Source organism: Antedon bifida, chromosome 3 (genome assembly GCF_963402885.1).
Source record: "Antedon bifida chromosome 3, ecAntBifi1.1, whole genome shotgun sequence".
NCBI classification, from domain to species: domain Eukaryota; kingdom Metazoa; phylum Echinodermata; class Crinoidea; order Comatulida; family Antedonidae; genus Antedon; species Antedon bifida.
The window spans coordinates 34,759,467-34,777,563 of NC_136228.1; the positions used below are offsets into that span (position 1 = coordinate 34,759,467).

Sequence of the window (18,097 nt, forward strand, 5' to 3'; positions counted from 1 at the left end):
CAATTCCAGTCATTTTTTTCACTAAAAGCTGTGTTAGACCAAATTATGTATATTCTGAACAATTTGATTTTGGCACACATCCCATGTTGTTCATTGGGGTCAAATTATCCTATATTATCTTCTAAATTAAATACATACACATCTTTACTCAGGTCCCAGACTAATCTTTGTATTAAACTGTTACCAATTAAAATTCATAAAAAAAATAAATTAATGCTGGCTCTTCACTACAATAGATCAATATCAATGTGGTTGTAATTGTTTTATAATTGTTGTGTAGAGCAACATTTTAAACTCCGAGTTATCCTTTTACAGTAATTTAACATCGTTTCCACAAGTAAACCGGAGGCAAATGCAAGGCTATATTAATCTCTCTTAAGTACATCTTATTGTAAAACTATATACAGCAATTCAAATATAAACAATAATAAACAATAAACTTGTTAATATGCTTAATCCTCTAATGATGTGTATGGTTTGGGCTGGCTAAGGATAAATTACAGGAATCCACATAGACTTTTTCGTTTTTGTAAAAAGGTACCTACTGGTACTCTTTGGTATTACACAGTAATCACAGAATCTTTAATAGGATGGTGTACTAAAATGTGTGTTAAATATACAGTACATAAAAAACATTCCTTCTGGAATTTTACAAATTTTAGGTGTAAACGTTTAAAACATTCATTATTATATAGAAATTAATTTTTTTGTATTGTCCAATTTCTGGTGATTAAAAACTTATGACTTAGTCCACTAACAGCACAAAAAGAAGTATCTCAAACTAGGCCTACTTCTTTTCCGATATAACATTTCAGTAAATTTTATCCATGATTTAAACAAAAAAATGATATAGTTGTACTGAATTTGGTGACCATGGTTCATAATCTCCGTAGCAGGTAAAGTACAACTGATGCGCAGTGGTGGTGACTATCCATCTATCACATTATCAGATATTTTTCTTTCCAAAAAATCGGGAGAAATTGCATTTTAGCAGGAGAGCGAGAGATAACACAAAATATCAGTTGGGAGGTCCGTCCTTCCTCCAATAATCTTAGCCACCATATAATTCAAAAAATATTTTTAGTTCTCTCCAAAAGAAATGTGTCTAATTTCCCTAAAAGCATATGAGATTGGCTCCTTTTTTAGCTTATTCAAAAGTGTTTCATTGTGGAGGATGTCTCCTTCTAAAGAAGAAGTAACGTCTAGAGGCAAAATTTCAGGATCAACAACTTGCTGCTCAGACTGATGATGATTAGAACACATTTTTCTCAATCGTTCCACTAGCTTGTTTATATTTAACGGGTCTTTTGGTAGAACCACATTATTACTAGACAATGACATTTTGCTGAAAAAAGAAAAAAAAACACACAATTATATAGGTAGGCCTAGGAAATAAACGAACAAATTTTACTTTTATGTAATTATGCATTTTTAATTCCACCAAAGAATATAATTGGCTCCACCAAAGTAATTCCTTCATTTTAATTAATAATTAAAATGCACAGGAATATTCATTTAAAAATATTATTGCTGTGTGGCTAGAAATATGGTATCGTAATCTACCCAACACTCCAGCTAAGTAATCTAACTAAACCTAACCTGCTAAATAACCGTATAAGGCCGCATATAAAAATATACTTGTTTATCATCACATCCTAAACAAGTTTTCTTTTTTAATCTGGAAAAAAATGATGGTTCTAGACCATACAAAATGCTAACTTATACAACACAATTTCAATTAATGAGGTATAAAAAATACTGACAACCTCACTTGGTATCTAAAAACATTGTTTAGACCGCACTATTTAAAGATTTAAACAAAAACGATATCCAATTTCAATCAGAGGCGGGTCCAAAATTCAGGTGAGGTGACACTAAACAAGTTTTTTTTTATAATGTGGCCTAATACAGTTAAATCTAAACCAACCCTCTATCTAAATAATTAATACAAAAAAACAACAAACCCCATCATGATTGATAGCAACATTAGAAGCAGACCATTTGTAGACTAGGGTTAGTTTCTTGTTTTTTGCTATGAATTTATATAATAGATAGGATCAAAAATGTCATACAGTACCTTAAGTTTAGGATGCAGCCAGAAGCTTGGATAATAAATGTACTGTATCAACCACAATTAATTATTATTCCATCAGCATTACATATTATAACTGATCTGTTCAGTGTCATCTGATCCAGTGTTAGTAAGTGGCCCTAGCTAGTCAACAAGTGCAAGCAAGAAGAAGGCTGGTGTGTGATGATACTGTCTGGTGGTGGTTCTTCTGGTTCACCGTTCTCCTTTTTGTTGTGTTGCTCTCTTTTGATTAAAATAAAATGTAGGCCTAAAAAAATTATATCCAATATAATATTTTAAAATAATGTCAACAACAACACTAATAATAGGCCTAAAGATATGATGAAAATTCGACGTAGATCGGGAAAAAATCAAATTTGGCTGCAAAATACGCCGCTTCCGCACATATATATACAGTACTATCCGTAGTTCATTTGATAAATCATAGGATAAATTCCTCACACAAAAGTACAGTAAATGAGAAATGAAAATTAAATGTCACTGAAACGTCTTTACGTACCCCCTCTGCATGATCGCTGTTGCGTTGTTTGAGAGAGAGCGCATCGCCCCTCCGTTTTGTCGCATATATATTCTCACTTCTCAGAGGGCGCTATTAAACGTAGATTAGTCAGCTTCGAAAACACATCGTATCGTGCAGATTCGTTTTTATTTAGTGTGTTGATAAATACAGTGCATCTTGGCGTTGCTAAATAGTAAATGTTTTCAATCTGAACCTAAAAAAAATTAAATGGCCAAATACGGTACCTACCTATATACACAGGTCAACGAATTTAGTGCACTGAAATACTGCATAAGCATAGCCTAGGCTAGTATAGATAGGCCTAGGCCTAGTAAGTAGGCCAATCAATTAGGCGGATATGATCTAGGTCTACTTTAAAATCCACAACTAAAAGAGTACAGTTAATGTTGTATGGCATATACGTGATATTATTAGCAATTTATATTAGTGATTCAGAAAAACTGCTCCAAGAGCGACCGCGCAAAAATACAATTATTTGATGTCAAGATGGGAACATAAAAAAAGTCGTCTCAAACTCGGCCCTCTCTCTGCGGTAGTGTAAATAATATGTGTGCATCCTTCCGCCGTACGGACATATTTTGCAGAACATTTCGTCCTCATTTTTTAAAGTTCAACACTGTAAGTGGATGTGTATTACTATAAACCTGGCTGTTCTGATGGATGACGATGCGTCTACACTCAACAGTCCAGTCATATACAATGTTACGCTTGATTGCAGCAGCACCCGTACCCAGCAATTAATTTAGTAGTAATAATAATCTGTCGTAGAGCTTGTTTCATTGGTTGCTTTAAATTCTGAAAATTACGATTGGTCGTGTAGTGGTGAATAACCATTCGGTGCATAGGGGGGTACGGTGGGAGATCTTTAGGGTATAAACAACGACCATTGAATTAAACTTCTAATAATTTATTGCTGTTTTATATTTAATGTTGTGTAACATTTAATATTACATAAATGTTACCGTAACGTTTATTTGTTGACATTCCATTCATTAAAAAAGGCAGTGATACCGGAATGTTCGATTCTTTAAGTTTGAAACGTTTCACTTGGAAATCTGTCAAGTCCCTGGATTGTTGTTAGATATCACCTTTGGTGTGAGGAGAGGTCCCTGGATGATGCACTTAGCATACAAAATAATCGAACATTCCGGTATCACTAATGTTCCTCTCCTATACCTCCATGCTCAAACAAACACTGTATGTAATGTGTTTTTTAATCGAACAAGAAATGTATTAATAAGTAAGATTTGAAATCAGTGACGTCCATGAAAAAAAAGGGTTGAGGTGCGGTTTTGAAATGTGACATGACAACGCATCACAACAACTTTCTATCGCGATGTCCTAATATTATGAATAGTATTTAAAAGGACACCAATATACTACAGTGGACTGCTTTCTCCTATAATACAGACGGAACATGTTTTATTTGGTCTATTTCCAATGAAAACATTTTATTATTAGTCAAATTATTGGATCAAATATTTATTTGCTGGATTGCTGAACATGGATTAATGGCAAATAATTAATCATAGACATTTCTATTGAATCAAACAAATATAGCAAAAGATAGAATGAATTTATTCATTCATAATGTTACAGTACAAGAAGTGAGTGGTCAAACATGAAAATGGACAATAATGTATAGTAGTAGACACTACATTCTAATTAGTTATCCGCTTGGTATACCAAGCGGATAACTCCTTGTTATTGTATGAGATCAATATTTTTGGTTATCCGCAACTTAGAAGTTGCGGATAACCCTTGTGATTGTAAATATCTTTTTTTTTAGTTATCCGCTTAGTAGCGGATAACTCCTTGTGATTGTATTGGATCAATATTTTTCTGTATTATTAGTTATCCGCTTAGTAGCGGATAACTCCTTGTAATCGTCCTGTTACTTTTTTGGTTATCCGCACTTGGCGGATAACCCCTTGTTATTGTCAGGATCTTTTTTTTTTTCTTTTTTTTTTTTTTTTTTTTCTATGTTCTTCTTTCTTTCCACGAATTTTGTTCGCAGCGTATCTCAAATTCTGGCTAACATAAGATTGTATAACTTTGTCATAAGATTGACCTGCAGCTGTAGATGTGCAAGAAACTTTTTTTTATGAATTTTGAGTCGCGCAGCGTAAGCTACGCGCGATTTTATGAATTTCGCGTATTTAACATAGACTAAAAACCAAAAGTCATTTTGTAATGACACTTGGTGAACATTTAAGTCATATTAAGGGCAAACTTTCTATGGATTAAAAATGGCATGTATCACAGAAAGTTACGCGCGCACGCGCGTTTAAAATTTCAAATTGCGAAAAATCCATTTCTAATCAACATTCTACGCGTTTCATGTCATTTTGAGCATTTCAAAAATTCCCACGCGTGCGCAATATTTTTACGCGCGCGTGCGCACGTAGGGCAAAAACATATATTTTTTGCTTGATTTTTGTTTTTTCAGCCTTTTCTAGTAATTTTACCAACTTTCAAACAATTTCGACTTAAAATCACGTCATACGAGCACGTAGAATTGAACAATTTGCGCGCGTTTTTGATAAACAATTTCAAAAATTTGTCAAAATTATACCTTTTTTTAAACAGTCATAGATTCTAAACTACATGGTCAATTTTATTTTTTTTTACATATTCTGAAAGTAGATGAGTTGTAGATATGGAATCATGCATCCATTTGGCTAACCGGACATTGTGACGTCATCGTATGGCCACTCCAATATCAAATATAGGATTTTTGTCTCTTTCGTCATAGCTCATCACATTTAATTGAGCGCATCTCCACTTATCCATATTTCATTTTCCTCAATTTTGTAATATTGTCTAGGTCAATCAATTATCTTTTACATGATTTACCATTTTTAAAATTGTGATGACGTCATCATGTTCAAAAGCGTCAATAACTTTGGTCACTTATTTTCACCTATTCTGAACTGTATGTAGTACGTATACAGTATATAGTGTATACCGTATATACTTTGACGTGAAGCAAAATAGAGGGCACACTAACATTTTTTTCAATAGCATAATCGTTTTTCTGCGCGCAATATTCTAACGTATGACGTGCGCGTGGCTTTTGCGCTGCGGATAACCTAACTCGTCCGTAGTGACGAGTTCAAATCTAGTTTTTTTTTTTTTTTTCTTATTTCTTTCTCCCTCATTTTTGTGTCTCACGTATCTCAAAAACTTGTAAACATAACATTTCATAACTTTGTCAACATATGGGCATTTACGTGAAGTTGTGCACCTCCTATTTTTGAATGACGTCATAGTTGCGCAACGTGACTTACGCGCAATTTTATGAATTTCAATGATTGATTATAGATTAAAAACCAAATGTCATTTAGTATTGACACTTTGACAAAATTTAAGTCATATCAGGGGCAAACTTTCTACGGATTAAAAATGGCATGTTTCACAAGAAGTTACGCGCGCACGCGCATTTAAAATTTCAAAATGCGCAAAATTAATTTCTAATCAACTTTTTATGCGTTTCTTGTCATTTTGAGCATGTCAAAAATTCCCACGGGCGCGCAATTTTTTACGCACGCGGTGCGCACGTAGCGTTAAAAACATATTTTTTTCTCTTGAATTATATTTTTCAAGTCTTTCCTAGTCATTTTGAAAACAATTTAGACCTTTTCCAGTTTAAATAACGCCATACGAACACGTTGAATTAGACAATTCGTGCGCGTTTTTTATGAAAAAGCTTAAAAAATCGTCAAAATTATGTCTTTTTTTAAACAGTCATAGCTTCTAAAGTAAACCGTGAACCGTTTATTTTTATTACAAAATCTAGAAGTTGATGAGTTGTAGATATCGGATCATGCATCGATAAGGCTAAAAAAACATTGTGACGTCATCGTATGGCCACACGAATGTAAAATATAGGATTTTTGTCTCTTTCGTTATTGCTCATCACATTCAATGGAGCGCATCACGCTTATCTGTATTCCTTTTTCTCCTAAATTTATATATTGTGTAGGTCAATCAACTTTCTTTAGCATGAGATAAAAATATTTAAATTTTTATGACGTCATCATGCCTAAACATCTTAATTACGTGGGTCATTAATTTCATCTTTACAGTAAATTTTAATCTGTAATAGCTCGTAAGAATAAAATGTGATAATCACGATTAAAACGTTTTCTGGAAGCTATTGGATTGTAGATACGAATTCATGTAAACATTTTGCCAATCGGATGTTGTGACGTCATCGTATGGCCAGTTGAATAAAAAAAGTCGTATTTTCATATTTTGCGTAATAGTTCATCACATTTAAAAGGGTGCGCATCTATATTTTACGTATTCAAATTTCTTCTACACGTTAATATGTTGTTCCTGAGATAATTTCCTTCAGAAATTGCTATTTAAGTGTTTCATTTTGATACCGTCGCCATGTTAAAAATTGGAATAAATGGCGGGTCCCGTAATTTCACCTATTCTACACTGTATGTAATATGTATACAGATTATACTGTTTGCATGTATATACTATATGACACAAATTGACAGCACTAACAGCATATCATATTCTTCAGTTCTTGTCATAATGCCATAATCTTTATCTGTGTGCAATATTCCAACGTATGACGTGCACGTGGCGTTTGTCGTTGTGCGGATAACTAACTCGTCAAAGTGACGAGTTTCATGTCTAGTTCTTCTTTCTTTCCTTCCTTTTTGTGAAGAGCGTTTCTCTAAAATGGGTAAACATAACATTTCATAATTTTGTCAACACATGGGCATTTACGTGAAGTTGTGCACCTCCTATTTTGAATGACGTCAGAGTTGCGCAACGTGACTTACGCGCGATTTTATGATTTTTTATGATTGATCATAGCTTAAAAACCAAGCGTAATTTTTTTTTTACCCTTTATGAAAATTTAAGTCATATCAAGGGCAAACTTTTAGTTAACTAAAAATGGCGTGTTTTACAAGAAGTTACGCGCGCACGCGCATTTAAAATTTAAAAATGCGCAAAATTAATTTCTAATCAACTTTTTACGCCATTCATGACATTTTGCGCATGTCAAAATTTCCCGCGCGCGCGAACAATTTTACGCGTGCAGTGCGCACGCAGCATGAAAATCATGTTTTTTTCTATTAAATTGTGATTTTCCAGCCTTTCCTAGTCATTTTTAAAAAGATTGACATCATTTCAAATTAAAATGACGTCATACGTACACGTTGATTTAGACCATTTGCATGCGTTTTAGTTGCAAAAGTTACAAAATATTGTCAAAATTATGCCTATTTTGAATCTATTATAGCTCCTCAGGATCAACCGTTACCCCCGAGTTTTTTAACTTAATATGTAAGCAGATATGTTGTAGATATGAATTCATGCAGAATTTTTTCCTTACGGATGTTGTGACGTCATCGTATGGCCACACAAATGTAAAAAATAGGATTTTTGTCTCTTTCGTTATTGCTCATCACATTCAATGGAGCGCATCACGCTTATCCGTCTTCCATTTTCTCCTAGATTTTAATATTATCTAGGTCAATCAATTTTCTTTCGCATGAGTTAAAAATATTTTAATTTTTATAACGTCATCATGCCTAAAAATTTAAATTATGTGGGTCATTAATTTTATCTTTACAGTAAATTTTAATCTGTTATAGCTCGTAAGAATAAAATGTGATAATCACGATTAAAACGTTTTCTGGAAGCTATTGGATTGTAGATACGAATTCATGTGAACATTTTGTCAATCAGATGTTGTGACGTCATCATATGACAAGTTTAATTAAAAAGGTCAAATTTTCATATTTTGCGTAATAGTTCATCACATTTAAAAGGGTGCGCATCTATATTTTATGTATTCAAATTTCTTCTACACGTTAATATGTTGTTCCTGAGATAATTTCCTTCTGAAATTGCTATCCAAGTGTTTCATTTTGATACCGTTGCCATGTTAAAAATTGGAATAAATGGCGGGTCCCGTAATTTCACCTATTCTACACTGTATGTAATATGTATACAGATTATACTGTTTGCATGTATATGCTATATGACACAAAATTGACAGAATTCAGCACTAACAGCATATCATATTCTTCAGTTCTTGTCATAATGCCATAATCTTTATCTGTGTGCAATATTCCAACGTATGATGTGAACGTGGCGTTTGTCGTGGTGCGGATAACTAACTCGTCAAAGTGACGAGTTTCATGTCTAGTTTTTCATCTTCTTTGTTCTTCTTTCTTTCCCGGAATTTTGTTGCATGCATATCTCTCATCCTTGTCAACATAAGATTGTATAACTTTGTCAAAAGATTGACCTGTAGCTGTAGATGTGCAAGAAACTTCGTTATATGACGTTAGAGTCGCGCAGCGTAAGTTACGCGCGATTTTATGAATTTCAATGATTGATCATAGATTATAAACCAAAAGTCATTTTGTATTGACACTTGGTGAAAATTTAAGTCATATCAAGAACGAACTTTCTATGGATTAAAAATGGAATGTTTCACAAGAAGTTACGCGCGCACGCGCATTTAAAATTTCAAAATGCGCAAAATTAATTTCTAATCAACTTTCTACGCTGATCATGACATTTTGAGCATGTCAAAAATTCCCACGCGCGCGAAAAAAATTACGCGTAAGGTGCGCACGGAGCATGAAAATCATGTGTTTTTTTCTTGAATTATGATTTTACAGTTTTTTCTATTCATTTTAAAAAAGATTGACATCATTTCAAATTAAAATGACGTCATACCAACACGTTGATTTAGACCATTTGCGCGCGTTTTGGTTGCAAAAGTGACAAAATATTGTCAAAATTATGCCTATTTTTAATCTATTATAGCTCCTCAGGATCATCCACGACCCCCAATTTTTTTAATTTAATATGTAAGGAGATATGTTGTAGATATGAATTCATGCAGAACCTTCACCACTCGGATGTTATGACGTCATCGTATGGCCACACGAATGTAAAATATAGGATTTTTTACTCTTTCGTTATTGCTCATCACATTCAACAAAGCGCATCTCGCTTATACGTATTCAATTTCCCCCGAAATTTTAATATTGTCTATGTCAATCAACTATCTTTCGCATGAATTAAAAATATTTTAATTTTTATAACGTCATCATGTCTAAAAACGTAAATAACGTGGGTCACTTATTTTCATCTTTACAGTAAATTTCAATCTGTTATAGCTCGTCAGAATAAAAAGTGATAATCATGATTAAAACGTTTTATGGAAGCTATTGGATTGTAGATACAAATTCATGTGAATATTTTGCCAATTAGATGTTGTGACGTCATCATATGGCCAGTTGAATTCAAAAAGTCACATTTACATCTCTTGCGTAAAAGTTCATTGCGTTTAAACGAGAGCGGATCTCACTTTTACGTGCCCAACATTTTTCAAATTTGTATCAATGTAATTAATTAGATAATTATCTTCTAAAATTGTTATTTTATATGTCAATTTGATGACGTCATCGTGTTAATATGCTACACTGTATATAACATATACAGTGTATTCTGTAAATACTGTAATATGCTGTATGCTACATATTAGGTACAATTCAGCACTTTAAACATATTTATTTCATGTCATAGGATGGCATAATAATTGTCGAGGTTCATAGTTTAAAGTATGTGCATGTTGCGTTTGCGCGGATAACCCGAACTCGTCAAAGTGACGAGTTCAAATCTAGTTTTTCTGTATTATTCTTCTTTCCTTCCTTCCTTTTTGTGAGTCGTGTTCCTCTAAAATGTGTAAACATAACATTTCATAACTTTGACAACATATGGGCATTTACGTGAAGTTGTGCACCTCCTATTTTTGAATGACGTCATAGTTGCGCAACGTGACTTACGCGCAATTTTATGAATTTCAATGATTGATCATAGATTAAAAACCAAAAGTCATTTAGTATTGACACTTTGACAAAATTTAAGTCATATCAGGGGCAAACTTTCTACGGATTAAAAATGGCATGTTTCACTAGAAGTTACGCGCGCACGCGCATTTAAAATTTCAAAATGCGCAAAATTAATTTCTGATCAACTTTTTACGCGTTTCTTGTCATTTTGAGCATGTCAAAAATTCCCACGGGCGCGCAATTTTTTACGCGCGCGGTACGCACGTAGCGTTAAAAACATATTTTTTTTCTCTTGAATTATATTTTTCAAGCCTTTCCTAGTAATTTTGAAAACAATTTAGACCTTTTCCAGTTTAAATAACGCCATACGAACACGTTGAATTAGAAAATTCGTGCGCGTTTTTTATGAAAAAGCTTAAAAAATCGTCAAAATTATGTCTTTTTTTAAACAGTCATAGTTTCTAAAGTAAACCGTTAACCGTTTATTTTTATTACAAAATCTAGAAGTTGATGAGTTGTAGATATCGGATCATGCATCAATAAGGCTAAAAAAACATTTTGACGTCATCGTATGGCCACACGAATGTAAAATATAGGATTTTTGTCTCTTTCGTTATTGCTCATCACATTCAATGGAGCGCATCACGCTTATCTGTATTCCTTTTTCTCCTACATTTATATATTGTGTAGCTCAATCAACTTTCTTTAGCATGAGATAAAAATATTTTAATTTTTATGACGTCATCATGCCTAAAAATTTTAATTACGTGGGTCATTAATTTCATCTTTACAGTAAATTTTAATCTGTAATAGCTCGTAAGAATAAAATGTGATAATCACGATTAAAACGTTTTCTGGAAGCTATTGGATTGTAGATACGAATTCATGTAAACATTTTGCCAATCGGATGTTGTGACGTCATCATATGGCCAGTTGAATAAAAAAAGTCGTATTTTCATATTTTGCGTAATAGTTCATCACATTTAAAAGGGTGCGCATCTATATTTTAGGTATTCAAATTTCTTCTACACGTTAATATGTTGTTCCTGAGATAATTTCCTTCTGAAATTGCTATCTAAGTGTTTCATTTTGATACCGTCGCCATGTTAAAAATTGGAATAAATGGCGGGTCCCGTAATTTCACCTATTCTACACTGTATGTAATATGTATACAGCTTATACTGTTTGCATGTATATACTATATGACACAAAATTGACAGAATTCAGCACTAACAGCATATCATATTCTTCAGTTCTTGTCATAATGCCATAATCTTTATCTGTGTGCAATATTCCAACGTATGACGTGCACGTGGCGTTTGTCGTGGTGCGGATAACTAACTCGTCAAAGTGACGAGTTTCATGTCTAGTTTATTTTAATTCATTATGAATATCTAAAGAAAACATACCATTCAACCACTGATATTCTAAAATTCCCAGTGATATTAATGCTAAAATAAATCATTTTTAATTGTAAAGATGAATTTACAAGTTATGAAAAATATTTAGTTCATATAAAGATATGTATATACAATTAAAAGGTAGATAGTATGTACGGATACAATATATAAAATTCCTTTACTAGGTTTGGTCATGCATTGTATTTGTAAGTACTACTAATGAAGCCTAAATAGACACTATACTATAAGACAGAAAGATTGTAACTACTGTATACCCTCTCTATAGGTGGTTTAAATCCTAAATAATTCCAATACTGTACATAAATAGAGGTAATTTGAACCCGTTTGTAATATATATCTTAAATATGCACGCCTTTAAAACACACCAATACAGGATTACTACTACTACTAGATTAAAATTTCACAAACTTAAAATACTGCAGTGATTTACTCTCTGCAATTATTAAAATAATACATCAGTAATACTTGAATAAATACAAATCTTGAACACACACTATATTGCAATTGTTTAATGCATTATATACTGTAAAACCAGAAACTTTTGCGAATTGGTTACACCACCAGCGATTTTCACAACATAAAACTTTTGCGAATTTGAAAAATAAAGTACAAAGACGCTAATACATAAGCTACATAGATCTGTACATTCTAAAAATTATTCGCGTCATGAAACTTTCCTTTAATGTCGCAAAAGTTTCTTGTTTTACAGTATACAAAATTCTCTAAGCATATAAATGTTTATTAATAATTTATAGAAATATCTCTTTAAACTTTGAGTTAACATAATTCTTTGTATACAATAGATTTTTCTATTTTTGTAAAAATAAATTATCTAGAATATAAAAATAAAATACATGAATGAATAATAAAAGTATCTATACTTAGTAGTCACACTTTTTTTTTATTTATTTATTTGGCATGCTGACTCCGGAGACGCAAAAGCAGCAATCTAATAATAATATATAGTATTCAGTACAAAGCAAAGCTTTAAAAGCAAACAAAACCTACACTCAATACATATTATAGTAATCAGTTACAAGAATCAAAACATTAAGTAAACCCAGTACACACTGATTTATAGAGCTCAGTACTACATTTTTAATGTGAGAGGATCCCTTACTCCTTTCTTTGTGTACAGTGTGTAAAGAGTTATGACCACAAATTGTGAGAGGATCCCTTACTGTTCTTGTACCTTTAAATTGTTATGTGCCATCTTCCTTGCATACCTGGAACCAAATATATACTGGGTCATCCTAAATGCATGTATCTTAATGCATAAATGATAAATTTTGGAATGTGGCTACATTAAAAAATTACTTTATCCTGTAGTCAGTACACTACAAACACATAAATTAATTTTAAGGAATTTTAACATTTTTCTAATTTGTGTACATTTTTTTATTTTAACATTTTATGTATATTTTTGTATTGTTTTTAAAAGGGCCTCGTCAATAAATAAATAAAATTAATGTACAGTACAGTTACAGTACAGTTACAGTACAGTTACAGTACAGTTACAGCTGCAGTTGTAGCATTTCCTCTGTATTACTCCTTTAATGAACCAGACATGCTTGAATTAGTCACATTAACTAGAAAAGAAGTTAAATGAAATAGTAAAAAAATGGGATTAAAGAAACCATTTTACAATTTATTTAGGTATAGTGTTATACAATCCTGTCCTGTGTGCGATGGAATAAAATAACTTCTACTTTCAATTTTAATTTGAATATTCAATAATTCAATTAAATCAAATCAAAACAAACATTTATTTGCTTAATTGCAGAAAAGATAGAAACATAATCAATCAATAATAAAAAGGTTTAAAAAAAGAAAATGTAATGTACAAATCATTAATTTCATCACAGAATCATTAAAAGAATGTCAAAATTTCTATTTTGAAATATTTCTGTATAAATAAAAAAATTGAAAGCAAAAGAAGGTGGCAACACCAAAATTAACTGACCTATTAATAAATTTAGGTCAATATGGAAAGTAATTTACCATACCTTCTGTGTCCAACTTGTCTTCCAGTCGGGGTCTGTTGCCATATTCTGGAAAAGGCTCCTCATTCGCGTGGGAGCGCTTGCCTTGTTGGTTTCGCACAGAATTGACCAACCTTCTGCTAGTATCTGAAACTGTAGACATCCATATTCCTGAAATTGAGGCTCCTAATCCTGAATCATCTGATCTTGACCCATGTAGACAACTGCCTGGTCCATATAAATCATGAAGGTGTTCTGGGCTACCTCTAAGTTTTCTCAATGTGACACCTTGAACAAGAGGGTCTGGGCCTAGTGCAGCATGCTCACTCAGGTCACCAATTTCTTCAAGATCCGGCATCTGCAAAACAATATTAACAAATTTGTAAAAATTCCCAATTACTTTTTATCTACTCACAAATGAACAGGAAAATTACCCCTCCCTTGTGCGAAATCCTTGATGGAAATAAAAAATGTGAACAAGCAAAAACCTCTCTGTTCACCTCTCTCAAGACTCACATCCAGTCACAGAGGTCTATTTTTATGCACATACCAAATATAAAATATAAATACCTTAAATTCTTTTTTTTTAATTAAAGAAATAATATTGAGTACATATTCATATTAATGATTTTATTGCCTCCACCAAGGAGGTTATGTTTTCACTCTTGTGTGCATGTGTGTTTGTTTGAACAGTGTAGAAGCCACAGTTTTTATTCAAATCTCACCAAACTTGGCCACAATGATCTATGACCCAGAATATTGCCGGAGTTTGATGTTGAAGGGGTAGGGCCAAAATGTCACATCGTAAACAGAAATTATTTTTGAAAATTAAAATAAAATATCATTAAAAAATTATCCTCAGCAGGAATTAAATCTAACCTGTGAAAGGCTGGATACACAACCAATAACACCAAACTCACATTCATAGGTTGTAGTGAAATTATCCTAATCACACACACTAATAAAAAAATGTTTCACTCTATCCTAGGCCTAGAAATGTTGGCTGATAAAGTTAATACAATTGTTTAAATATTTTTACAAAACATGTGTATGCAAACCAAAGAAAAGAATAATTATTATATTCTTTGGTTAAAACCCCAAAGATAATACCATTATAAAATGGGGGGTACTAAAATGAAATTCATGATTGCGGCGTATTTTTTAAATAAATCTTGGCACAACACAAGTGGAGATAAATAAAAATAAATAATAAATGGTTGAAATGAGGCGTTTACAAAAATTGTAAAAATTCAGTGAATAAAACATACGTCCCCCTATCTACTGCTGAGTGCTGGTATTAAAAATAAAAGTGGTATCGTCAATGTTTGTAAACAATAATAATGTAGGTGGCCGAGGTAAAATAAAAGGTTAGGAAACTAACTAAAAACGAAGTGAAATTATGGTCTATAATGTTATTAATTAAATATTTGTTTTTTAGATGTAAGTTCTAGGACATGCACCCGGCCTCAGATCGTAAACCATAGGCAATATTGAAAAAGAAGAGGTGGTCCTTTGATCGGCGAGAGAGCTCACGTACCAGGTCGCTGTTTTGTCATTGCGTAACAACAGAAACTAACCGACGGCGGCGAACCACATGCATGTTGGGGTTGATCATGCCTCCTCTAGCTAGCTAGGCTATAAGACAAGCAATTTCCACAAATACCATATGTAGACCTGATCTAACTACAATAATTTTAAGTAACATACCTGTCCTGTCGTTAGAAAGTAAAATTTGGTGGTGTGAGCGACTAGTAACACCGAATTTTACAATAAACACCCGTTTTAGTGTGTGTGTGGATGCTTAAACGATAACGTAGTGTTTAGATTTTTTTGTCAATGAAGAAGCGCGATGATGAAGGAAAACTAGGTAGTTGCCTCTGATTGGTTGGCCGGCTGTTTTGGTCTAGGTCGACTTGCGTGTCATTTTCGATTTTATCTAAAAATACAGTAAAATGAATGAACTATTTCAATGACCTGGTATCTTATTTTATTGTATTATTATTATTACTATAATGAGTATTGCTTGTATAACTATTGATGCATAACTATATGATGCATGCATAACCACACTCTCTCAAGAATTAATATTTTCACTCTCTATGCAAATGCCAATAATTACACTTATCTTATGTTTCTCTATTCATCTTGTACTTATTATTTAATGAATGTACGTGTAGGAGGACCTAAGTTTTTAGTCTATAATTATACTATATAGACTTACCTACCATACATTAATTTAGGCATTGTTAATGTATTCATAGGCAAGGCATCAGAAACAGCACGTTATAGGCATTAGACCATCATCATCAATATCATTATTAGACCATCATCATTAATATCATTATTAGACCATCATCATTAATATCATTATTAGACATCATCATTAATATCATTATTAGACCATCATCATCAATATCATTATTAGACCATCATCATTAATATCATTATTAGACCATCATCATCAATATCATTATTAGACATCATCATTAATATCATTATTAGACCATCATCATCAATATCATTATTAGACATCATCATTAATATCATTATTAGACCATCATCATTAATATCATTATTAGACCATCATCATCAATATCATTATTAGACCATCATCATCAATATCATTATTAGACATCATCATTAATATCATTATTAGACCATCATCATTAATATCATTATTAGACATCATCATTAATATCATTATTAGACATCATCATTAATATCATTATTAGACATCATCATTAATATCATTATTAGACATCATCATTAATATCATTATTATACATCATCATTAATATCATTATTATACATCATCATTAATATCATTATTAGACATCATCATTAATATCATTATTATACATCATCATTAATATCATTATTAGACATTATCATTAATATCATTATTATACATCATCATTAATATCATTATTAGACATCATCATTAATATCATTATTATACATCATCATTAATATCATTATTAGACATCATCATTAATATCATTATTATACATCATCATTAATATCATTATTAGACATCATCATTAATATCATTATTAGACCATCATCATTAATATCATTATTAGACCATCATCATTAATATCATTATTAGACATCATCATTAATATCATTATTATACATCATCATTAATATCATTATTATACATCATCATTAATATCACTATTAGACATCATCATCAATATCATTATTAGACATCATCATTAATATCATTATTAGACCATCATCATCAATATCATTATTAGACATCATCATTAATATCATTATTAGACCATCATCATCAATATCATTATTAGACCATCATCATTAATATCATTATTAGACCATCATCATCAATATCATTATTAGACCATCATCATCAATATCATTATTAGACATCATCATTAATATCATTATTAGACCATCATCATTAATATCATTATTAGACATCATCATTAATATCATTATTAGACATCATCATTAATATCATTATTAGACATCATCATTAATATCATTATTAGACATCATCATTAATATCATTATTATACATCATCATTAATATCATTATTATACATCATCATTAATATCATTATTAGACATCATCATTAATATCATTATTATACATCATCATTAATATCATTATTAGACATCATCATTAATATCATTATTATACATCATCATTAATATCATTATTAGACATCATCATTAATATCATTATTATACATCATCATTAATATCATTATTAGACATCATCATTAATATCATTATTATACATCATCATTAATATCATTATTAGACATCATCATTAATATCATTATTATACATCATCATTAATATCATTATTAGACATCATCATTAATATCATTATTAGACATCATCATTAATATCATTATTATACATCATCATTAATATCATTATTATACATCATCATTAATATCATTATTATACATCAGGGGGAAGTCCCCGATAATATTATACTTCTGGTATGGTAAAACGATGCAAATATTATTGTTATTATTATTATTGTTGTCTTGTAGTTTAGCAATAATCCATGGTTGGACGCTGACACGACACAGTGAAATGATGTTGTGTGCATTATAAAAGGGAACCCCGAGCTGCACTGAATTGTCTTGCCATTGATCAGTTCAATTGTTTTAAATAAAATAAATTCAAGAATCATGAAAATAACGTTGAATTACAGACAAACAATAAACAACACAATTTATATGTGGATGTTGTTTGTTTCG

The 18,097-nt window shown here is 31.5% G+C and overlaps 1 protein-coding gene across 1 annotated transcript; it reads right to left on the minus strand.

Annotated features, from left to right (window-relative positions):
- Positions 1-11,943: 11,943 nt before the first annotated feature.
- On the minus strand, positions 11,944-15,663 carry LOC144838543 (uncharacterized). Its single transcript, XM_078693949.1, has 3 exons — positions 15,564-15,663; positions 13,881-14,214; positions 11,944-13,463 (listed from the first exon to the last, which is right to left on the minus strand). The coding sequence occupies exons 2-3, from the start codon at positions 14,212-14,214 to the stop codon at positions 13,420-13,422; spliced, it is 378 nt and encodes a 125-aa protein (XP_078550075.1). The 5' UTR covers positions 15,564-15,663; the 3' UTR covers positions 11,944-13,419.
- Between the last annotated feature and the right edge of the window lie 2,434 nt (positions 15,664-18,097).